The 25,106-nt window shown below is 40.6% G+C and overlaps 1 protein-coding gene across 2 annotated transcripts in view; it reads right to left on the reverse strand.

Annotated features, from left to right (window-relative positions):
* PCCA (propionyl-CoA carboxylase subunit alpha) overlaps positions 1-25,106 on the reverse strand; it is a 225,965-nt gene that overhangs the window by 149,152 nt on the left and 51,707 nt on the right. For both annotated transcript variants that reach the window (XM_077927686.1, XM_077927685.1), the window contains exons 7-10: positions 18,240-18,371; positions 13,177-13,213; positions 9,629-9,707; positions 1,764-1,866 (exon numbers count right to left, since the gene is read on the reverse strand). In XM_077927686.1, coding sequence (XP_077783812.1) covers positions 1,764-1,866; positions 9,629-9,707; positions 13,177-13,213; positions 18,240-18,371 — 351 coding nt within the window. The remainder of the gene's footprint in view (positions 1-1,763; positions 1,867-9,628; positions 9,708-13,176; positions 13,214-18,239; positions 18,372-25,106) is intronic.

Genomic DNA, 25,106 nt, shown 5'->3' on the forward strand with positions numbered 1-25,106 from the left:
TTTATTCTTCCTCCCAGCAACACAGGAAAAGACGAGGGTGGGGCAAGGGGACACGCAAGGCACTGTGCTTTGTACAGGCTCCTTTCAGCTCATGCACATTGCACTAAACTATTATTTAGCATTCACTGAAAATGCTGTTGTTGCGTTGCTCATTCTTGATCTGTCTACTGAAAGACTGCAGTGTTTCTCAAACTTGGGTCCCCAGATCTTTCTGGACTACAACTCCCATCATCCCTAGCTAGCAGGGCCAGTGGTAAGGGATGATGGGAGTTGTGGTTCAACATTGGCTGGAGACCCAAGTTTGAGAAAGACTAGACTAGAGATTTCAACCCAGTAGTCAAAGGAAATGTGGCATAGCCCAGTTCACTCGTTTTCTCTAAATGAGATGGAAAATTGGAGAGGATGAAAACAACATTCTAGGGCTCATACTCGATTTATTTCCCAAATATAAAGACTGAAAAGGACCCCTATTGTTGCTGGATCATGTTCACAGCACACAGAACACTAAACAAAACAAAATATTAGGAGTTTCTAAGGATTTGGGGGGGTGAATCTGCTTTGGAAATATTTTTAAATCCACATTGAAGATAAAGCAATAAATACCATATAAATCCAGTTATTCTGGTATCCTGATTTACTATTGAGCAATTCTGACCAAAAAAATAAAAACATATTTAAAAGAAGGTGTGCTAACATTACAACCTTGTTCCACTTGGGGCATCCTATGACTACTAACAAGAAAAAGTTATGCAAGATTCACATCTCTAGTAAAATTATAGCTACATCCAGCATTTTCAGCCTAAAAAGATTGTTGAACATATATATTTAATAAGCCAAAATTAGCCAGGCAACCCACTTTCCTTTCAACAGAATATCCCACAGCACAAGCAGATTGCACTTCCACTTGTGAGGAAAGAAGAAGTCACCTATTTATTCTTTCTCAGACATAAAGACACACACATGCCATGCTCTGAGAGGTCCTTCAACCCTATATAGTCAAGTTATCAGGGGAGAGGGGCTGCTAAAACACACATCCATAACCCCTCCAAATAAAACTAACCAATCAATGAAAACAATTTTAGTTCAGAAAAGGGTCAGAAAATGAAAATTCTATTTTTCCCATTCCAAGGAATGTATTTAGCTTTTTCTCATGTTTTATAGCACACTGTTTTATAACTGGACAAATTGTTCCATGGACACCTGCTATTGAAGGAAAGACCCACTAGCTGTGTGTTGCCCAGTTCTTTGGATTCTGGGCATCGCAGCAGAACACGGTAATATCCCAGTTCTAATAACGTTTGGGTTATGTCTTACGATGGTAGTATATTTGTCAGCACTTAGTGGGTTCACCTATTTTTTTCTAATCTATTTTAAGCTGCCAATACATACTGCAGGGTGGAGTTTTTTTGTTATTTGAAATTATTGAACTGCTGTCAAATTATATTCCAAGCATCAAAACAAAATTCATATGACAGAAATTGTACAGGCTCTGTATTTTAGACTAGAAAAAACACAGAACTTTTAGGAGATTGGCACATATTATAGATTTCTCGTCAGAGAAGATTAATTCATTACTGTCCACAGATTAAGTTACACATATTGAGGCTTATAGAGACAAAACCAAATGATGGTTCTTCAGCTAAATCTTTGTCTCTTATCATACAAAATCATGTCAACTGAATTAGTAAGAGAGAAAAATATAAGAGGAAACACAAATTTCAAATCGTCTTTTCAAATCACCTTAATTCAAAGGAGGTACAAACCTGAATTTCTATGTGACGTGGATTATCAATAAACTTTTCTATTAACAATCGATCATCACCAAAACTTGAAGCAGCTTCTTGGGATGAAAATCTAAAACCTTCCCTTTAAGGCAAACAAATGGAACACTTATAAATACAAAAACAAATTTATTCATTTTATTTTTAGTCAAATGCTTAGTCTGCATGAGGATGCTTAGTCTGCATGTCTAGCAGGTTTTCTGTAGCCTTCTGTATTGTCCAACAAGTACCCACCCCACCCAAAATCAGGAAAACATAGCAGTAGCCTCTGACACAGAATTTGAAGCTGCACATGAAATATTTACAGGAAGTAAAACAGGAAAAATAATCAGCACTATCTTCTGTATCTCTCCCTGTGCAATACCAATTACAAAAATCAGTTTGTGTGTCTGAAGGGAAGGTAATTAGCTTTTCTTCTTGCCCTTATGAAGAAAGTTTCTGACATATTGTACCAAAGTTACTCAGATCTACCAACGGTTATTGTACAGTTTGTTTTAGGAGCTGTATCCTATCAAATATGGCGCCACTGAGCATGCACGGCAACTAACAACATAACATAATAAATACCAGTTTAAAAACAAAAACAGCCGCAGGAAAAGAAAATAGGTCCAGCAGACTGGAGGATGGGGGAAAGGAATCTATGCCAGCTCACGAAATCAACATGCCCTGACCGTCCCTCAAAGGGCAGTTAAAAGAATTGTGTTTTTTAACTTGCTACTAAAAATTAAACCAATAGTTAGTACCACAGTGGAGGTGCCACTACAGAGAAGGCTGTGTTCCTTGTGTTAGTCTGGCCTCTGACAAAGATAAAACTCTGTGAAGGCATACAGTTGGAGACGCTCTCAAAAATATTATCTAAATGGCTTTCGTTCTTTCATTCAGCCATGCTTACCCAACCTGTAAGATCTCCAGACAGACATAACGTAAGTACAGTGGTACCTCGGGTTAAGTACTTAATTCGTTCCGGAGGTCCGTTCTTAACCTGAAACTGTTCTTAACCTGAAGCACCACTTTAGCTAATGAGGCCTCCTGCTGCCACCGCGCCGCCGGAGCACAATTTCTGTTCTCATCCTGAAGCAAAGTTCTTAACCTGAAGCACTATTTCTAGGTTAGCGGAATCTGTAACCTCAAGCGTATGTAACCTGAAGCGTATGTAACCCGAGGTACCACTGTATAGTGTTGGAATGTACACACATTCAATTAAATGCTTGTAAAATGACATGTCATGATCAATATCCCACATGATGACTAACAGTACAATTTGGTCTTATGTTTGCACCATCTTATTCAAATTTTGTACCTATATGTGGATATCTGGTCTCAGAAGTTCAACAGGCATACCTGGTAGGGATACCTGGTGTTCTATTAGATAAGACCAAAGGTCCATCTACTCCAGAGTCCTGTTCTAGGCACATGCAGCCACATGCTTCCCTGAAGCAAAAAGGAAGGGTATAAGGGTATCTTTCCCTCTGCCTTTCAAGGTGGTATTCAGAAGTATCTATGGAGAGCCCATTTAGCTATCATGCCCAATAGCCATTGTTCACTCTTCCTTACAGAATTCGCTTTTGAAGTAATTTAAACTAGTGGCTATCACCACATCCTGTGACAATCAATTCCATGAAATTAATTGCATTGTGTGAAGATGTACTTTGTCCATTCTGAATCTTCTGCACATCCATTTTCTTCCAAAACCTGACAAATTCCATAACCTTTCCTCAGAGGGAAGGCACACCAACCCCTTGATCAAATTGATGGCTCTCTTTTACACCTTTTTCAGCTCTGCGCCTTTTTTCTTTTTCTTTTCTTTTTCTGAGGAAAAGAAACTAGAACTGTTTTCCAAATGTGCCCATAACATAAATTTGCCTAAGCCCGTTGTCTTTTCAATCTGTTTTCAAATCAACCCTAGCACAGAATTGGCCTTCTTCACTGCCATCGCACCAAGTTGGTGTTGCATAGCTTGTCCACAATCCCCAAATCTCTTTCTGGTCATAGCAAGTTCAGACCTATCTGAATTTGCTGGAGTGGATATCTGATCTGATTTTACTCCAACATGTTTATACTAACCTTATACTATCCCTCCAGGGTACCCCAGAGATCAACTGAACCATTATATCTCACTTTGATTGTCTTTGGTCGTTCCCAGAGTTCTGGAGGCTCATTTGACAACAAGAAACCATTATTGTTTTAAATCAGGGGTGTCAAACTCAAATTTATCAGGGGCCGCATCAGCAGTTTGGTCACCCTCAAAGGGCCGGTTGTATCTGTTGGACTTTACATGAATGCATGTAAAGTGGAGGTTTCCTGTGTAGAACGGCCGGCGCTGCTAGAGGGCAGGCATTCTCTGGCTTGTAGGCTGCCGCGCATGCGCTGAAGAGGCGGCTTTCTTGTGTCAAAAAAAAAAAGCGAGAATAAAAGGTGAAGGCTGGCGGCCGGCGGCGGCTACACGGGCCACATGACAAGGTCTGGCGGGCTGGATTCAGCCCGCGGGCCTTGTGTTTGACACCCATGTTTTAAATGATGATCTCTGGTTTGTATGTAAAGACAATTCAGCATTAGAGGAAAGTGAAACTAAATTCTTTGCTAAAGTCTTTTTCCCAGCTTTGTCGGAAAAGAGGAGCAAGGTACAAGCCCAAAGCATCATTTGGGCTCATTCTAGTTTATGCACATAGCAGTAACTCATGGTTTAGTGTCACAGGCAACATCCTGTGACAAAAAGTTTTTGGGAAACCTATCAATCTATCTATAACAAGGGTTTTCTTAAAAAGAAAATATGTAACAAAAGCAACATTTCAGATGACTTTTTTATTTTAAAATTTATCAGCATGTTAGAGGCAATTCTTGTATTTTAGTTTATTTTCAATTTAAGAACATCTGAGGCAATCACCCAATTATCTGTTACTTGAGTTAATTGTTAAAACTCTTTATCATACCTATTTACAAACATTTGGCATCATTAGATCCAGTGCTACTTAAACTGTGAGAATGAAAGTGGTTTAATTCTTTGGCTTTCTTCTATATAAGCATTTTGTTAGATAACATGTATAAGTGACTTTAGTTAATTGATGCATGAGTTAATTAAAACTATTGATTACAGTGCTTTGTTTGTTGTTTTGTTAAAATCAATATGCTTAATTATATAATCCATAAATCTTTGAAGCCTAGATGTATGCGCTTAACCAAAACTAAGTCTTAATACTTATTTTCAGTTCTGTTTGTCTCCATTTGCCTCTTTAAACTTGGCCTGCACTTGTCAAGGGAAGGGAGGGAATAAGGCTTGCAACAGCCCCACAGTGATTTTTCCATCATTCTATGTCCTCAGAAAGTCTTAAACTGGCCCAACTCTGCTTTTGGGGTGGAGGGAGGGGTGCAAGCACAAATAGAATAACCAGATGACTCCATCTGCCTTGCTGAGCACAGGATGCTTCTGTAAGCTAAGGCAAGGGCAGTTATGGCTGCTCAATGGGATCAAGATGTTTAACATTTCCATTAAGGTACTGGTCTACAAGTAGTGTGGCATGACCCAAATCGGGGTCATGTCTTGTACTATATAGGGGTTGCAACAGCTGCATCACCACCTTCCTCACTGTTTACATTTTAAGAGAAGATGAAAATACGAGAGAACAGAAGCCAAAAATGTTTTTTTGGGGGGTGGGGGAGAAAAAGAGAAAAAGAAAGACAGAGATGTGCATGTATGTTAAGAAAAAATAATAAATGGATCCTATTGTTGCCTGTCGGTGCTAAAGCTAGGCCTATAATTTGAAAAGGTTAAGAGACAACTGCACCATGCCCTTGGGAAACAAAAAAGAAGGGATGGCTGAAGAATGATCTACAAATATTACAGTATTTTCTATTTTGGCACAGCATTACAACAAGTAAGAATAGTAGCATTGAGAAAGTAGCTTGCCTTATGCCTACTCTGACACCTTACGGCAGTTTTCCTCAAAAGGTTTAAATGAATGGGATTAACCATCTGAAAAATAAAAATATGTGCAACTAAATGCTCATGTTCTTGCCTACGTTACACTGCCACATTTGTATAATGATGGAAACTGATCTTGAGAGGAAACTGATAGGCATCTTATCTGAAGCCAGGCAAAAATAAAAATGGTAATAAAAAAAACCAGGATGAAGAAACACTCCAGCACCAATGTCTGAGACCAACACACAGGCATGAAGACATTGGGGACATTGCGAATGTGCCCCAGCCCCTCTGCATAAACCACCCAATATGGCAACTCTTCAAGCATAAACTGTGTTAAGGGGCAGTGTTAATCCAAATCAGATTTTGTTTAGCCCCACCTCAAAATCCCTGTTTGGAGGCTTTCTGCTACTTGCTACTGCCAGTGATAGGTTTTTCCACCCACTTGGGCAAAGCCGGGGTCTCCGTCAGAACACAGCTCGCAATCACAAATCCCACACCTTTATTGAAAATATTTTTACTTCATCTTTTTTGAAGTCCAACATGGCTTACATTACAACATACAGTGGTACCTCTGGTTACAAACTTAATTCGTTCTGGAGGTCCGTTCTTAACCTGAAACCATTCTTGACCTGAGGTACCACTTTAGCTAATGGGGCCTCCCACTGCCGCCATGCCGCTGTCACGCGATTTCTGTTCTCATCCTGAGGTAAAGTTCTTAACCCGAGGTACTACTTCCAGGTTAGTGGAGTCTGTAACCCAAAGTGTTTGTAACCCGAGTACCACTGTAATTAAAAAGGTAACAAGCCAAGCAGATAAAGCATAACACATACACACTTAAGCTTCTGCACACCATCAAAACTATGAATATGTAGTCCAGAGGTAGCATTGGGGTGGAAGGTTCACAGGCTATGAAGGACTTGCTCACAAATTTATTGACAGCTGCATGGATTATTATAAACTAGGAAGTGGAAGGGGCAACAGAAGATAAAATGGAAGAATGGTATAAAGAGGTGTGAGATATAGCTAGTAATGATAAATTAACATGTGTCATTAAGGTAAGATGGGGAATATGCAGGAGAAATGATTTTGAGGAGATATGGAGGGTGTTTGTAGAATTTGTACTGTTAAAACGGAAAGGGGTCAAACCATTGCAAGAGGTAGGTGTTTAAATTTTGGGAGGTTGGATTAGTTACAATGGAATGGTCTCAGTGGTGGGGTACACATTTTTATTCTTATTTATTTATGATTATTACTTTGTCAAAATAAAATTAAATTTAAAAAAACACCTGTGAATACATAAAATGAGGAGATCCCACTAAATTATTTAGGAACCAATTTAAAAGTGGCTCCCTTTTTCCTTCTTGGGATGCTAAATTGCTCTGTCCTACTGTGCTGTGCGGTCTGCCGAGTGAGGAAATGATGCAAATGCAAAGCCACTAAAGCACCAGTGAGATGAACATCTGGCACAAAGCAGAGATAAACAGTGAATAGGAACTCTGGGGCTTTCTACAAACAAGGCAAACATCCCTAGCTGTTGATCTTGGGCGTGTCTGAGCCTTTCAGTCAATGAAAATTAGCATGTGTAATTAAAATTTGTTGACCCTGGTTTACAGTAGCCTTTATTTGGAGAATTCCCAATCCGCTTTCCCCTTCCCCCAGCATTTTAAAGCCACTTAATAACTTTGGTCATGTAAAACTATTACCGGTATGTTACATTCATATCAACACCTAGTGAGCTCCATGGCTGATTGGGAATTTGAACTCTCATCTCCCAGGTCATAGTCCAGCACTTAAACTAAGAACAAAGTGCCAATGTGGTGAAGTGGTTAATCTCAGTCTCATGTGTTGGTGAAACAAACAAACAAACAAACAAACAAACAAACAAACCACAGTTCAGGTCGGACAAATCAACAAGCTACACTATGGTTTGTTTCAGCTGCATTGACACTGCACAGGGGAAGAAGCCACAGCAAATTTGAGGTAAATTCACAATAAAACATGGCTTAAGGTTTACTGTAGCATGCAAACAAGCCCATAGAATGAAGGATTAGCCTTTTCTAGACTTTTGAAGTTATTGGGGATCATGATCAACAATGGGTAACTAAAGTACAGTGGTACCTCAGGTTACGTATGCTTCAGGTTACAGACTCTGCTAACCCAGAAATAGTGCTTCAGGTTAAGAACTTTGCTTCAGGATGAGAACAGAAATCGTGCTCCAGCGGCGCAGCGGCAGCAGGAGGCGCCATTAGCTAAAGTGGTGCTTCAGGTTAAGAACAGTTTCAGGTTAAGAACAGACCTCCGGAACGAATTAAGTACTTAACCAGAGGTACCACTGTATTTAAATATTGCCCTGCTGACTTAAGAGTTCTTTACCCCATGAATGTTAAAGCCATGCTTGCAAGCCAGACAGCAACTCCGACGACAAGCATGGGCATGCAAACATGTGCACGGAACTTTTTAAAGTATTGTTTACCCTGATGTGCTATATAAGAAACTTTGCAGATTAATCTTGTTTTGGGGGCCGTGAAGCTTTGGGAAGGATAGGACTCAGAAGCACCACTGAGCCATCTGGATCACTTCATACCTATTTACCGATTTACAGCATTCACAACCACTAGATGGGATTGTCACTATTTATATGTCTCTCCCTCTCTCTTAAAAAAATGTTAAATACACTTTTTTACATTGAAGCTGCTAAAGGCTAAGTGTTGTATATCCAACACTGAACAAGAAGCACCCTTACCTTTTCCCGCCCCGACCTGGCCACAGTGATCCATGCGATGGTCACCTCCAGGCTTGGCTACTGTAATTCGCTCTATGCGGGCCTGCCCTTGAAGCTGTCCCAGAAACTCCAGCAGGTGCAGAATGCTGCAGCGAGGCTCCTCACGGGGTCTTTGCCATGGGAGCATATTCACCCAGTGCTTTTCCAGCTGCACTGGCTCCCGGTGGAGTACAGGGTCAGATTTAAGGTGCTGGTTTTGACCTTTAAAGCCCTTCACGGCCTAGGACCCTCGTACCTACGGGACCGCCTCTCCCGGTATGCCCCACGGACAGCCTCAAGGTCCATAAATAGCAACACCCTAGTGGTCCCAGGCCCTAAGGAATTTAGATTGGCTTCAACCAGAACCAGGGCCTTCTCAACACTGGCTCCGGCCTGGTGGAACGCTCTGCCTCATGAGACCAGGGCCCTGCAGGATCTGATTTCTTTCCGCAGGGCCTGTAAGACAGAGTTGTTCCGCCTGGCCTTTGGCTTGGAGCCAATTTGATTCCCACACCCTCTTTCTTTTTCCTTTTTCCTTTCTACTCCTGTGATGAGGCTGCATTTCAATATTGTAATTGTTGTGTTTTAATCTTGTTTTTAAGTTGTATTCATTCAACTTGTTTTTATTATTGCTTGTTAGCCGCCCTGAGCCTGGCCTTGGCTGGGGAGAGCGGGGTATAAATAATAATAATAATAATAATAATAATAATAATAATAATAATAATAATAATAATTATTATTATTATTATTATTATTATCATCCCGCTCACACAACCAAACTTCCCATTCCTTTCCCCGCATACCCTCCCCCAAATCTGCTACAGAGGGGGCCCCAAGCCTCTGGAGCAGATTTTCAGGGTATGAGTGGAACAGTGGGAGAGAGGAGAGAGAACATGCTTCAAATATTAGCAATCAGAAATCAGACAAATCACTGGGCTCTTTTTTTCTTATAAGACATTATTTTAATTCAACTTACATTCAAAATGAATACGTGTATAACCCCAATGTTTAAAAAAACTGCTAAGGCATGCCAGGGGACAAGAGCAGAAACTGTTGCATTTCAATCTGCTGTTTGATATCTGTTTGACTGTCAGCTCACAGTGGTTTAATGGGGTTTTGGAAACAGCAGTATTCATCAAAACTAGATTTTGGACAGCATCTCACCTGGTCTCTTCATCATCCCACGCAATTCTCATGCCTTTCCCACCACCGCCTGCTGAAGCCTTGATCATGACGGGGTAGCCTAGCAGCGGGGAACAATTAGAAAGGAGTTCAGACTTTGATCAGTAAGTCATACAGACATGACAACTGACCACATGTCCAATAACAGGGAAGAAAACAATAGGTTTATTAAAAAGCTCTTAGTTGGGAAGGGTACTGCCAGTACACTATCATTAACGGTAACTAGCTTCTGAATTTCAGTATATCAAATTAAATTAATAAAAGTGGATATAAACAGCAAATCAAAGCTACAATGGTAATACTGCACGTTCTTTAAAGTATGGATATGTCGCCTTCCAGTCAAAAAGTCCTAAAGAAAGCTATATTTTGGGGGGGAAATTTTTCTTCACAATCTTAAAAAAATATAATGAACAGCTAAACATGACAGGGGCAACTAGCCAAGAAAAGAATCAGTAGCACTGTTTCAACTAACTTAATCCAAAAGCCACACCTTTGCTCCTCATCAAAAAGCAATTGGTGAACTAGTCAGGCAGGCCTCCTTGGGAATGATAGGAAAGTCTTGTCCCAAATCCTCAAGATCCAAAGCCCAGATGGTGAAAAAACAGATCAAAGAGACTTTAGTTGCTCAGTAGATCACACAGAAGACCTCAGAGCCTGCTTTGGAAGAACTGTCCCCCAGCAGCAGCAGTGTGGGAAGGATCTTGTAGACTTAGGTTTTGATAGTGTTTTAGTGTGGTTTCATTTTTTTAATTATTTTTTTTACTTGTAAACCACCTAGGAATGCTTTGTAATCCTAAAAAGGTGGTAGGAAGACAGCATAACAATACTACTAATAATTATTTAGGATTATGGTTTTTAAAAAGAGGAAGAGGAAAAGGAAGCTTCGTTCTGTAAAGGAGGCTTTAAAAATACTGTGGTTCCAGTGACATTTTAGGGCCTTAGAGACTGAGTCCAGAACTAAGAACTGGAGCCCCAAAATGAACTGGAATACAATGGAAGAGGGAGGTACTTCAGGCTTGAAGGGTCCTTTTTATTTTTTTATCAGACTCTCAAGATCCAGCAACCAGCACCAGGTACAAAAGATATACACTTAAAGTGCTATTTGCATAGGAATTTGTCTTGAGTACCTGAACTAGTTCTTCCACACACGAAATTAACTCTTGGCTACCCTCTCCCCAGCTATCTTAATTTTCAGCATCATAACTTGTGTGCATGAGTGGGGAGTAGTCATTTGGTTACTCCCATTTTTCATACAACAGGGAGTCATAAAACCTTGTGATCTACCGCAACCACCCAGAGACTCATCTACCTTCTTCCCACCCCTGAGATAAGACTCTAGAGGTAATGTCCTACAGCACAACCCTAACCATATCTACTCATAAATAAGTCCTACTTGAATTCAGTGGTGCTTAGTCCCATGCATGGATGTAGCGGGGGGGGGGCAGCTACCCCCCCCCAGTAAATACATAAAAATGCTTAACTAACTGACCAACTGCATCACATATAGCTCAACTCTGCCCCTCACAACATAAACCCTGGCTAGGCGCATGCTCCCATGTCAGTTGGTTACGATTACAACCTTATATACCTATCAATGGTCATTTTCCCCGTGTTGTATGGCAATTAAATATACGTTATGTCTCTCTTCTTCTTTGGAAGTTTCTAAACAGAGGTAAGATAGCCATCTGTCAAGGATTCTTAAGCTGTGATGATTCCTGCATAGCAGGGGGTTGGAAAAGAGGAGTCTTGGGGTCCCTTGTAACTATGAAGAGGCACACCTTGGAGGCTGGAGGCATGAAGACTTACGATTTCCTTTCTGCTGCTTTAAGTCTCCTCCGAAGGAGAGATGGGGGAGCCATCTTTGAACCTAGCCTGCTGAGAATACCTTGCATCTCTCAACTGCTTTTAAGCTGTGGCTTCTTGGAGTACAGCAAGACTAATACCTGTGATGGTATTATTGTTTTGCCTGTTATAAAGTACAGAGGTAAATCAAATTTCTATTTTTAAGGGTTGCTTCCAGCTAAGTTTAACTTAGACCCATTGAAATTAATGGACCCAAGTTTGCCATGTCTATTAATTTCAATGGGCTTACTCTGAGTATGTCTAACTTTTGATACAACCCTGTCTAGATTATTAAACTGTAATGTTGACTTTATCCTATGTTTATTAAATTGTTGGTTTTCTCTTATTTGCCTTTACTGATATAATTTTTAACATTTTTTAAAACTTATGTATTTTGATGATGCTAAAGTTGATTGTGAGCTGCTTCAGGAAAAGTGGGATATAAATGAAATTAACAAAAGGTAACTTGGGTGACTTTCAAGCTCTTGCCCTTTATCAGAATGCAACCCTCGGAAATGGCTTTTTCTAGACACAAAAGGGAGAAAGGTACAACTTGCTGCATATGAAAAAGGGAAGCAGTCCACTATATTCCATTCACTCTCACATTATTTCCTTCTCCAAAAAGCACTGGCTTGATTTGCACCTCTTACATGGTTGGCTATATGAAATGCAACCATATAAGGGCTGCAGCAATTTCAGGCCATTATATTGGGTCTTATAGTAGCAGACGAAGGGGATGGGATGCAATGGCATAGGGTGTTGTAGTTCTTTGCTAGAATGGTTTGGATTATTTGCTATTTGAAACAAGCCTTCACATGACAGTCACTTGTTTGAATCGGACATATATTACACTCCAGTCCAAAAATACATTCTTTTAAATACTTCATCCTTAACCACACAAGGCTCAAACAAGCTTCTAAACTGAAATATCAGTTTCACCCAACCTCCCTGGTCTACTTTCCAGCACACTGTCCACCACACAAAACACTGGCCAAGAGTAAGACAAAGTTTGATTAGGTTCATACTCCGCAGGCCACCTTACAATTTCACAAAATAAAATGTGCGTAAGTTATGAAATTTCCCAAATTATAGGCTATAATCCAAAGAACTACCTCGGGAACTCCAAAGTGAAATATTTCACTTCTCTTGAAGAGCTGCACCTATAACTGCACCATTTTTTAAATGTCTCTGTTTCAAAAGTGGCTTCTCAAATAAGATTGGAAGGGGCATAATATGAGGCAGAGGGGTCTTCTACTGTTTGGGGAGTGAAACTACAATGTTTCACTGGTTGCTGGTCATAGCCTAATTTACAAAAACAAACAGCATAAACACAATTCTATCAGTCTCCTGATAAAAGATTAGCCATGTCTTAGCCCCTTATGCACAAAGTTGCTCTTTTCCCTTCATATAAACTCACAAAATGCTACCCTTCATTTAATCAGATTTATGATTACGAAAGCTTGCACCCTGTCTGCAATTTAAGCCTCTAAAATGCTGCCTATATCACAAAAATATTAAGAATTAAAGAGACCATTAATGCTCAGATTCTTCCAGTCCTGAAGGCAACTGAGAATTTTAAAACTTAAATCATTTTTTTTCCACAGGGACTACTTATTACACAGTTAATTTAGTCAACAGCATCTTCTGAAAGGCATACAAATCTCACCATAGCCAATTTAAGAACTTACCAATTTCCCTTGCAATTCTGACAGCTTCATCTGCATCCTGTAAAAGCAGGAAATTAGACCCAACATTAATCCCATCAGCTACTGCACTGTGTCTCTAGGGCAGTCGTATATTGCACTACTGTCTCCTCCGATTCATTTAATGTTTGATTTTACAACCTTCTGACCCGCTTCATTCAGAGGAATGCAAAATTAATACCATAAGTGGAATGTAAATTTTACCTCATCGCTGCATAATACTCAGGCTCTAAGTAGCGAAGAATCAGCTGACAGGAAAAGTCAGCAGGACTACAGAAGGATTTCTCAAGTTGCCAGAATTTAAATTATAGAATTTAGATGGTTCCACAGAGAAGTCAATATCATAGCATTGTAACATATCATCTGTCAGCTTATTCCTGTCTTTTCAGGTACACGTGTGTCATGTTTTCCTGGATACAGTCAGCAGGGGGAGTTGATTCTCTATTGTTTGGCTAAGCTTCACAGTCAAACACAAGTCTTCTAAAAATTCACTGAAATATTCAAATAAAGCACAGTATACACAGGTGTTTGCTGAGTTCCCACCCTTTTTTTAAATTTCAGAAGCGGAAATTTTTAACATATATTAAGACTCCAGAAGAGCACTTCAAACACACAATCACTTCATTACAGAGGCCAATAAATTTTGTATTTTTAAGTGATAGAAACTCAAAAGTTTTTTCTGGTAACTTTAACATTATACTTTACAATTATTCAAACACTGGATTTTGACATGTGGATGGCAAGTATTATGTATCAATACAAACAGTGTGCATGGCCTAAATAATGATGAAGGATAAACAGCAATATCTCTTTATTATATAGTGGTATATAAATGTGTAGGACGCGGGTGACGCTGTGGGTAAAAGCCTCAGCGCCTAGGACTTGCCGATCGAAAGGTCGGCGGTTTGAATCCCCGCGGTGGAATCCGTCGCTCAGTCCCAGCACCTGCCAACCTAGCAGTTCGAAAGCACCCCCGGGTGCAAGTAGATAAATAGGGACCGCTTTCTAGCGGGAAGGTAAACGGCGTTCCGTGTGCTGCGCTGGCTCGCCAGATGCAGCTTGTCACGCTGGCCACGTGACCCGGAAGTGTCTGCGGACAACGCCGGCTCCCGGCCTCTAAAGTGAGATGAGCGCACAACCCTAGAGTCTGTCAAGACTGGCCCGTACGGGCAGGGGTACCTTTACCTATATAAATGTGTACACATAAATGGAATAAGCAAAAGCATCTTATGCCGTTGGTATGGCACATTTCTTTGAAATCATCCACTAGTTAATTCGTTGAATAGACACACAACATATTTTTCATGTGGAACTTCCTAATCCCTGACATTTCCAGTTTAAAAAATAAGAATCACATAGCAAGGCTAGAAAAAGCCACTGATTCAGACCTCAGAGATACGCTACCTACCACAGTAGTGCGTGTGCGTGTGTATGTATATACACACAAACACACACTCTTTGGGATGTTATCTTCTTTTAAGCAGCCAGGTAAGGGATAAGTGAAAAACATCCTCGGTTACAGTTCAGCTTCTCAGCAGCAAGTGAAGAAAAGACATTCAGAAAATGAATGCCATATATTTGGTAAACTTTCCCATCACCCAAATAATGTATTTCCATTATGCATTACTATATGACATGTTAAGCCCTGGAAGTTGTTATAGGAATTCAAAGTCCATTCAAATTTGCTAATATTTGCACTCCTCTGAAACATACATTTAAAAGGTTTAAGTAGATTGTATGTCTGGAAACCCCCAGCTGATGTGTGAGGCTGAATCCATGGGGGCTAACCTCTGAACATTAAAATGAAAACTGATATTTTAAAGCATTCAAAGCCTTTCCCCCCCTTTTTTCTTTTTCTAAAGAAAAATACTAGAAAAGAGCTCCCTCTCTCCAAAAAGGGAAAATAAATTGCTTTGGAGGGTTCGTACCTGGCTCATTTTTTGCCAAACAATAAAACAAAAATCTTCATAGTACCTACTAAGAGCCCAATGAAGAATAAGGAAGCTGGTACAGGAAGTTGTCAGAAAATTTAATTTCCTTTCATTAGCTAGTCTGCTCCACAAATCGGTGCTTGTTAAGTTCAAAGCGGCCCTGAAAGCAACATCAGTTTTAAGTCTTTTTTTTTTTTTACTTCAAGCAGGCACATCTGTTAATGAGATTTTCCAAACAATTGTTTTTAAGCCAAAGATAAGTCCACATACCAAAAAAAAGGGAATAAAATTAATGTTTAGTGTTTTATTACACCTTGTTGTTTTCCACAACCCTGCAACCTCCACACGCTCCAAGTTTTAGCTTAGAGGGATAAAAAAAATGTATGAAAAGGGTCATTTAAGAATGTTAGTGGTTTCCACACATTGAGTCAGAAGGTTCTTTGTTCCTGTCTGTGACAGTTATGTGAGAATACTTCCCCTTAATAGTCTCTCTGTCAGGAAGTGTTAAACCTGCCAAATGCAGACAATTAGAGCCTCTTGAATAAAATGCAAGAAGAGTGATGACTGATGAAGTGCCTCGATTAGAGCCAAGGAGGAAACTTTTACATTTCTTTTCTCTTGCAAATTCAGGCACATATTTGCTAAACAGAATTTTAAAATAAAAGTAACAAAAGCAGGTCATTCCCCCCCCCCATTTAGTTACCTGCAAACAAGTGGGTAACTGGTACATGCTACAGGCCCATAAGAAGGCAATCTGCAAATTATCCCAGGACAACTGACACAACTATGTTAGATGCAACCCCTCCTTCCCCACCTCCCAAGTCACAATACTTTTAAAGAAGATGGGACCTACAATTTTGCTGCCTTCAAAAACATCAAAGCAAAGGGGGAACTACTAAGCAAACCCTTTTACTGTACAGTGGTACCTCGGGTTAAGAACTTAATTCGTTCCGGAGGTCCGTTCTTAACCTGAAACTGTTCTTAACCTGAAGCACCACTTTAGCTAATGGGGCCTCCCGCTACCGCTGCACCACTGGAGCACAATTTCTGTTCTCATCCTGAAGCAAAGTTCTTAACCCGAGGTACTATTTCTGGGTTAACGGAGTCTGTAACCTAAAGCGTCTGTAACCTGAAGCGTCTGTAACCCGAGGTACCACTGTATTTAGGCCATACACACTTTTGTAGAATAGTAACAAATATTATAACTCTCCTTGTCCAAAAGCACATGTCATCAAGCAGTACCACTGCCTACTCTGACCATAAGAAGCCTTTTTAGGATGCTGTTTCAATGACTAGCCACAATCCACCAGGGCGAGAAAGCAGCACAGGTAGAAAGAGCATAACACTTTCTTTTGCACACTTACTTGTGAGTAAGTCCCATTGAAGTCAGTGGGGCTTACTTCTCAGTAAGCATGTGCCAGACTGTGCTGGAAGTCATATATTCATTAAAACAGTATATGTGTATATTGGGGGAGTGGGTAGCAATAAAAAAAAACTTTGCATTTTCCCCAGTATATTTCTGACCCTTAAAAGTTTTCAAGCACCTACTCAGAATGCTAAAACAATTAAGCATAAACCTTCCATAAAATATTCAACTTCTGTGGGATTCAAGATGCAGACTCAAAAGACTTGCATTCCACTAGTGGAATGGTCGACTTCCCATGCCCCCCACTCCTCAAATACTGCCCCCATGTAGTTAAGTATATGCTGTTTAAGAAACTTCAGATTCAAAGACTGGTTTGATATGCAGCATAGATAACTGTGGTTCCAGGAAAAAGAAGCCCAAAGTTGTGTGGCGCTTTGGATCCTAGCCCAAGTATGTATTCACTGACATTTCAATAATTTGGTAAACCAAATCTGGTACTCATGCGTGAAAAGTACAAATAACTAGCATATTACTCTTAAAACCAAACATTGTTTTCATTTTGGAAAATTAAAAAATTATATTATATTTGAGCATGTGTCTATGATCCAAAAAACCATTAAGGCTTTGCTTGCAAGAGTTTAAACCACATATTTACTGCATTCTTCAAAGCAGCTCTGGACCATATCCAACAACTGACCTCTTTTTATTCTCACAATTCTATAAAGGTGGGTTGAGCTGAGAGATGGTGACAGACCAAAGGCCAGAAAGATCACACCTACATATCTTAGGAACAGGTCACATTCCTCAACATACCCAAAGGCATTTGGAGTCAAGACATTGGGGAACGAGACACATATTGCCATCAGAATGTGGCAAACCAATATTGCACCAAATAAAAGGAAAGGTGCTCATGATCAATTTGATTATCTCCCAAGAAATATAAAAAGCCTCTTCAGCAGCAGTGGTCTATTCACATTATTACTGCAATGATATACTGGGAAACAGGAGAGATAGCCTTGGAAACATTTTTTTTCCCTTTGCCAAAATCCAGCTCCTGAGAAGGAAACGGTAGGCGGCTTTCAGTTTGGAGCAACTTTATGGTGAAGAGGATATTATTACACAAGCCTGGGCAATACGTTTTGATTCCTGGACCAACTCACAGGCAAGTCCATCTGAACAGGCCCGTGGCGGGCAGCCATGTACACTTGCCGCAGGCCTCAGAGGGCTAAGCCAGATGAGGGAGGGGTGGAGCGCCAGGGACCAGCTGCTTTTTAGTTTGAGTTTATAACTTTATTCTAACAAGACTCCTGTGCCAGGCCTGTGTATGAGTCTTCCAACAACCCACCACATTTTAGCCAAGCAAGAAATGGAACCAAAGACAGTGAGACTCAGATAGGGGAAAGCTAAATTCTTAAGAGCAACGAGAAGTTTTAACTCCTCTAGTGGTGTTCTGACTGCCTCTGTTACTTTCTCTTATATGAGGGAATGGCGGCCATTTACATGAAGGAGAAACAAACCACTACACTTAGTGACACAGAGTTGAGGCAAAGGCAAAAACTGCCCATCATTGACTGAGTGACTTAACAACACTGATTCCATCAGGGTGCTGTAAGAATGAACCGAAATGGCACTGCACACCCAGCAATCACTGCACAAACCCAAGGGTGATGTTGATGGCGATTTTGCTATTTTATAATAAGCCTCAGAAAGCATTCTTTTAAAATGAAAAACATCTTTGAAATGTTTCTTACCTTGACCACCCCATCAAAACCAGGTATAGTGTTGACCTTTGCATCCTTGGCTAAGAGTTTGCTTTCTATCTTGTCCCCCATTGCTTGAATAGCATGCATGTCTGGTCCAATGAAAGCAACACCTTCTGATGCCTGAAGAGAGAAGGAACGCAAAGGGTTTTTTACTCGCATATATATATATATTTACTATGCTGAGATTTTGTTTAGGGAAAACCCTAAATTTATGTAAGCAGCCTAGCTTGAGTCAGTACATTAAAATGTGTATGAGCTTGTTAAGCCTATATGGAACACAGGCACAAAGCTCCTATAATTACTGTTTGCATAAATCAAAGCCAGACCAAAGAAAAATAGCGGAGAGCCATAAAGTATTCCAGCCTGAACATTTGCAAGATCCCCTGAGTAAGAAAAAACAGTTAACTCATGAGTCAAGGAGCCACAAGTGGCTTACAAAGATATGTTCAATAATGTATACTAACTTCAGGATTTCATTCTGCATTCTTTAAAACATAAGCCTCACACAAAACGGAAATGAATTTACTCTTTGTAAGTGTTCACGACGCACAGGATGGACATTTAAAATATTTAGGTACTGCATATATAATAAAAGCCATAAATGGATATTATCTTTGTAGGCTAGGGAATCACAGTAACATACTCATACAGACTGCACTTCAGAACAGCCTAATGTCTTAAAGTGAGGTATTCTTTATGTCCAGATTATCCCAGTACTATAAACTATCATTTCTCATAACACTCTTTCGTTGTATTTGTTTTTAGACTCTCTCTCAAACACACACTTTTCTCTTTTTCCAGAGAACTTGAGTTTTTGTTTTGTGCTTGAAAAGCACTGCTATTATATATATATATTCAAGACCTTATAAGTTGGATAGTTTGTGTGAGATAATGTCAGTCAGGCTCTTTTATCAATTGTGCAGCTTTTTAAAAAACAAAAATCAGCTGACTAGTTAGACAGTAAAATCACTGACCACATTAACAACATCCTGTTTATTGATCTGCTCTGTCCCAGACAGAACATCCACAGGCAAGCATATGAAAGCTGCCAGGAGTCACAACATTCATGACTTTTGGGCATTTCACAAATTCATGCATATTCCTTGGTCTTAACTCATCGTATCCCTTAACTTGATTACTCAGTACTGAATTTGTGAAATGAAATGCTAAGAAGCATTGCATTTGAAGTTATATAAGGTCCACTCAAATGATAGCTCATTCTCACACATCTAAAACAAGGTTCTAGAGTATGGTCTAAAAGTGCACGAGACCACAAACTCATTGAAGCTAAGCAGGCCTGGGTATGGTCAGTTTCTGAACTGGGAGCCACCTGGATTCCATGATGAAAGAAAGGTGGCATATGCTTTATGCTGAAGCCTTCCATCCAGTAATGAATGCGAATGTTCATACAAAACTTTAGCCCCCTTCCATGGTGATGGCGGTAGGGCAGGGAAAACATACATGTAACAGGTTTCTTATATGGGATGCTGAACTAGCCACAGGTAAGGAACTTGTGAAAAAACTCTGGTGTTGGGTAAGACTGAGGGCACAAGGAGAAGGGGACAACAGAGGATGAGATGGTTAGACAGTGTTCTCGAAGCTACCAGTATGAGTTTGACCAAACTGCGGGAGGCAGTGGAAGACAGGAGTGCCTGGCGTGCTCTGGTCCATGGGGTCACGAAGAGTCAGACATGAGTAATCGACTAAACAACAACAAAGGAACTTGTAGAAGAATGATGAAAATGTGTAAGGTGCACACAAAAACCCCAATCCAGAAATGGGGATCTTTTCAAATGGCAGCAATGAAGACAAGAGAGAATCCTGCCAAGAGAAGGATTGAACTCTCTGCTCATCTGCTGGTGAGTGGACAGTTCAATCCTGTTGCCTGCGGCTTTGCCAGCAGGTTTTCCTATGTGGCCCCTCCTGCCCACCTGTCAAAGTTGGCCTGAGGGGTAGGGGGGATGATAAAGATACAACCCACATGGTCAAAAAGTATGCCACCCCTGGTTTGGAACCCACCTTATACTGTAACAATACCAAATTTTGTGCGACTTTAATAATTACATATTCTTCCCCTGTTTAACACGGTGTCAATTCCTCCACCACCCTCAGATGTCTCTTTGTGTGTCTTTATATTGTAAACCCCTTTTGGTAGAGATCTATCAAAACCGTAATCCTACATGCAGTGAAAATATATGTTTCCAATCCTTCTAGCACCAGCATGTACGCCAAGGCAAGTTTCTGGGAAATGTTTTAGGACAGGGATGCAAAAGCGATTTCCTGGGCCTGGTACATTGGGTGTTGATTGGGCCCTCTGGACCCCGTGCCACCCAATCTGTTAACAAGACCTGCTACATATAGCAACTTAACCTAGCCTACCTCACAGGGCTGCTGCAAATATAAACGCAGGTGGGGAGAGGAAAACATACACAACTTTGAGCTCCTTTGTGGAAAAGCAAGATACAAATATATGCCACACAACAGATAGTTAAACTATGAAATACACTCCCACAGGAGGCAATGACAACCACCAACTTAGATAGTTATAAAAGAGAATTAGAAAAAAATCATGGAGGATAAGGCTCTCAGCAGCTGCTAGCCAATATAGTTATGTTGTGTCTCCAACGTTGGAGGCAATCAATATGCGTCTGAATACAACGGAACCTTGGCTCTCGAATGTAATCCGTTCCGGAAGTCCGTTTGACTTCCGAAACGTTCAAAATCCAAGCGCCCCGGAAACAATAGCCGACAACCACATAGGACATTTGAGTTCCAAAAAACGTTCGAAAACCAGAACACTTCAAGGTTTTCAGTGTTTGGGAGCCGAAATGTTTGAGTACCAAAGCATCTGAGAACCAAGGTTCCACTGTACTAGTTGCTTGGAACCAAAAGAGGGGAAGATGCTACCTCCAAGGGCTGTTGTGTAGATATAAAGGAAAGGGGAATACAATATACATAGCTTTGAGCTCCTGGATACAAATCTACAACAGCAACAAATATGTGCAGCTTCATAACTCTCAGCAAACATACATTCACAGACATTTTGCCAACCTGTAGACTTTCCTCCCCTGCATTCTAAAACTGCTGTTATAACATTTTGCAAATAGTGATTTTAAAACAAATAAGATGCCAAGTGACTGGATAAAGAAAATAAAGGTGACATTAAACACACACACAGAGAGAAAGCTATCTATTTGTAAAACTGTTTAGGCAAAAAAGGAGGGAGGAATTACCACAGTTGCCAGCCAATCAACACTGTGTACAGACAGATAATAAAGCTTCCATACCCAAAGAGGGATGGGAACTAGGTTTGCCTCACTAGTAGAAAAGAATATGCTTGAATATACATCTATGGCAACTTCACCCATGAATACCACAAAACTGAAGAAGGAGCAGTGGTACTGCCTATTTGTTTTAATTTTTTTGAACGCCACCATGTAAGAACTTAAACTAAAAGGTAGAGTACAGCAAATATATAAATATATAAAATAAACAAGCAAAAGATCCCAGCTTCAAGCCTTGGCGGCTGCAGATAGGACTGGGGAGGACTACTGTCTGAAACTCTGGAGAGGTTCCTGGGTTACGAGAGTCCGCAGGTAAATATTTTGCAGTGTAAAAAAATACCGCTGTGCAGTTTTCCAGACTGTGGAGTATACAAGCAGCCACAAAGGATATGAAAACATGAAACAAAGAGAGAGATTAAAAAATACAGTACGTTGCATGCGTCATTCTGAGCACTGTTCTTTCCCAGGACAGATTTAAAAATGCAAGACATGAGTCCTTCTAAATTAGTATGGAAAAACTACAGACCTCAGAAGTACTCGTTAAGTAATAGGTTTCTTAGTGGTTTAGGTAGAAACAAAGTGAAACATGTAAAGAATTTTCTATAGATGTTTTCCATATACCATTTCTTACAGTTCCTGGCACTGAAATCAGTCAAAGCTTTTACATGATAAAAGAAATCTGTGGAACTAATCCTAGAAACCTCTTTCTGTTTTCTGTGCATAACACCTCCAGGCGACAGAGGAGACAAAATGCTTCATTTGCATCCTTAAACATTAGAAACTGAGAATGAACCTTTTCAGCTGTAAATGTTATTGCATCTACATTTCCAGAAAGAGGGGGGTTGAGAGAGAGAAAGGTTAAACAGTCCACTCAGGTTTATGTTAACTCATCTCTTTTTAGGGCCACTGATCAGTAGAAAGAGACAAGAATGCAGAGGCTTAACCGCTCTGATCTCCTTCTTCATAATGTTCCATTGTATTCAATAAATGGATACAGCTCCTGATTACAGGAACAAAAAGAAGAAATCAGGTATGCACCAAGGAAATGGGAAATATTAACCAATGCCATCTTCCAGATTTTTCTCCTTCTATTCTTGAGCAGTCAACTTTCATTTCTGTGGGTGAAAAACTAAGGCAAGGTTAGATCAGACTTCTTTTACAATATTCACGGTGGTAGATAATATTGTTTGATATTACAATACTTGTACAAAAATTTGTACGTTCCATAAAACTTCAGGGAACTTGGATCCTGACTGCAAAGATAGCAGCAGGTACAAATGCACACAAAGCAGCTTCTACATCAGTAACTACTGGGGTAACATTTGGTTAATGACTTTGTCCTGCTATGCTGTTTGTCATTGGAATTCCATTATGAATGGCTAAAGCCAGATACTCTACATTCAGTTTTCATTTTGTGACAATATAGCAACCTCAAGTGATTCAGTTCTGAGGTCTGGCTCAGATCATTACTTTCTGCTGCAATGGTGGTGCCCATGACATAGCCCTTCCTGAACATTTGTGTTGGTACATCTCAAGAAAAGGGCTATAATTAAGCCAAATACAATTCTTTTCTGCAGAGCAACTGGCTTTTCCCATTTCATAAGAAGCTATTTTTCCACTGATAGCTAAGTGCAAGGGGGGGACCAAAACCTGACAAACTACCCCAGAAGGAGCACCACATGCCCCCCAGAGGTACTACCCATCCCATAATACCCCCTAAACCCGTCAGCATGCAACAGCGGCCGCACCCTGGGAATGGCTTTGACTGGCTGGCTAAACCAGAAGAAGGCAACTGATGGGTCGCAAAGCCTTGCCCTGCATGTAAAGACAGGCTCTGGCGGATTGAGCAAACAAGACCAAAAGTGGGTCCAATTGTCAAGAAGGCGGTTTCTGCACGTGTTGTAGAGGGAAGTGAGGGGCAGATGGGGCTCATCCACCAAGGAAGGTAGCCCACCTAAGAGGTGAAAAACGTGGATCTGAAACCTCTGCTGCCTTGCAGGTTATATTCAGGAGGAGAAAAGGCTAAGGAGTAAACCCTACACAAATCTGGAGCAGAGTCCGTAAGAGGGTTGGATGGCGTCTTGTACACCTCCTTTTGGCAACTCCTGCAGCCAGGCTAGTGCCAAATGTATTGCTCTGCTTTCTTTTGGACCACATCCGCAAGGCCAAGAAAGAGGTCTTGTCATCTGGGCAGCCCAATACTTCCATACACACTGCCCAGGCTTGCGCCCCAGGCAGGTCACTTTGGTGCTACTAATGCAGCAGTTTGACTTCACCCCCAGAGGTGCACTCCATAGTCTCTTGAGATAGACAGAGGCCCACAATTCTTCCACTGAACAAGTACATTATCTTAAAAACGTAGCAACCACCAGTTTTTAATTGGGGAAGGAGAGAGAGAACAACTCCAATAGTCCAATGAAAGCATCCCAGTCAAGTTAACCATTGCATCTTCAGGAAAAAGTTGTACTGTGAGTCACAGGCAAAAATGGCTTCTATCACACATAGCCTAGGAATACACAAATACTCATATGGATGTACAATGCATGACACACCGAGGTGGCAAACCAGTGGCAGTACCTAGGCAACCTTACTCTAAGGAAGGACCCCTTCCCTCAGAGTGAGGGGCAGAGATTAGTAGCAAAATCAATGTTGAATTAAGTAGGTGGGTGAGGAGAGGAGAGGAGAGGAGAGGAGAGGAGAGGAGAGGAGAGGACAAGGAGTGACAGAGGGCAACCCTTAGCCATCTCATACAAAAAGTAAACGCAGTGGGTAGTGGCAGTGAGGCAGACAGCATCTAATCTGGTCTGGGAGCTAAATTTTGTGAAGTAGAAGGCACCCAACTCAAGGACAACCAAGAGAAAATAATTAGAAAGAAAGAAAAATGAGCTTGTAAGAACACAGCCCAGTGAATACTTCATTAGCTCAAGCATCAGAAGATGACATGTCAACCTTGAGAAAAGCCCTGGCAAAGATATATGGAGACTGCCCTGCAATCTCCTCTTCAGAAGCTTCGCCCATATGCTTCAGATAAAAAATTGCAAATAAATCTTTGTCAACTTGCTGTTAAGCTTCTATCAAAAGTGTAATGGGAGGTACAGGAAGAAAACTTTTCTGGTGATTCTGGGACGTGTTCCCCTAGCTCTATGAAGTAGAACTTTCATTTGAAATATGATTTAGTATTTTGCTCAGTAATATTTTGGAAGTGATTACTTCCAATGAGCTCCTTGGCAGAAAATAAATGCAATTGATTAATTCAGTAGTAGTAGTAGTAGTAGTAATACTGATAAATACTTTGGGGCATAAACAGCACAAGAAGCTACTAATAAGGGCAATCATTAATAAAATGTCAGAAGAAGAAGAAGAGAAAAATGACAAGGTTTTAAAGACAATGAACCTCTGGGAGGTGAAAAAGACGTGGGTGAACAGCTGGTCAGTAGTTCAACTAACAGGTCAAGGAAGCCTAGGAGAAAAAACATGTACACAGGCACTCTTGATGGATGCCATGTTCAATCAACTGGCATTCCCTGGTGCATCACTTGCATCTTTCTGCAGGAGGGAATCACAGGCGCTT

This window comes from Podarcis muralis, chromosome 4, assembly GCF_964188315.1.
Source record: "Podarcis muralis chromosome 4, rPodMur119.hap1.1, whole genome shotgun sequence".
NCBI lineage: Eukaryota > Metazoa > Chordata > Lepidosauria > Squamata > Lacertidae > Podarcis > Podarcis muralis.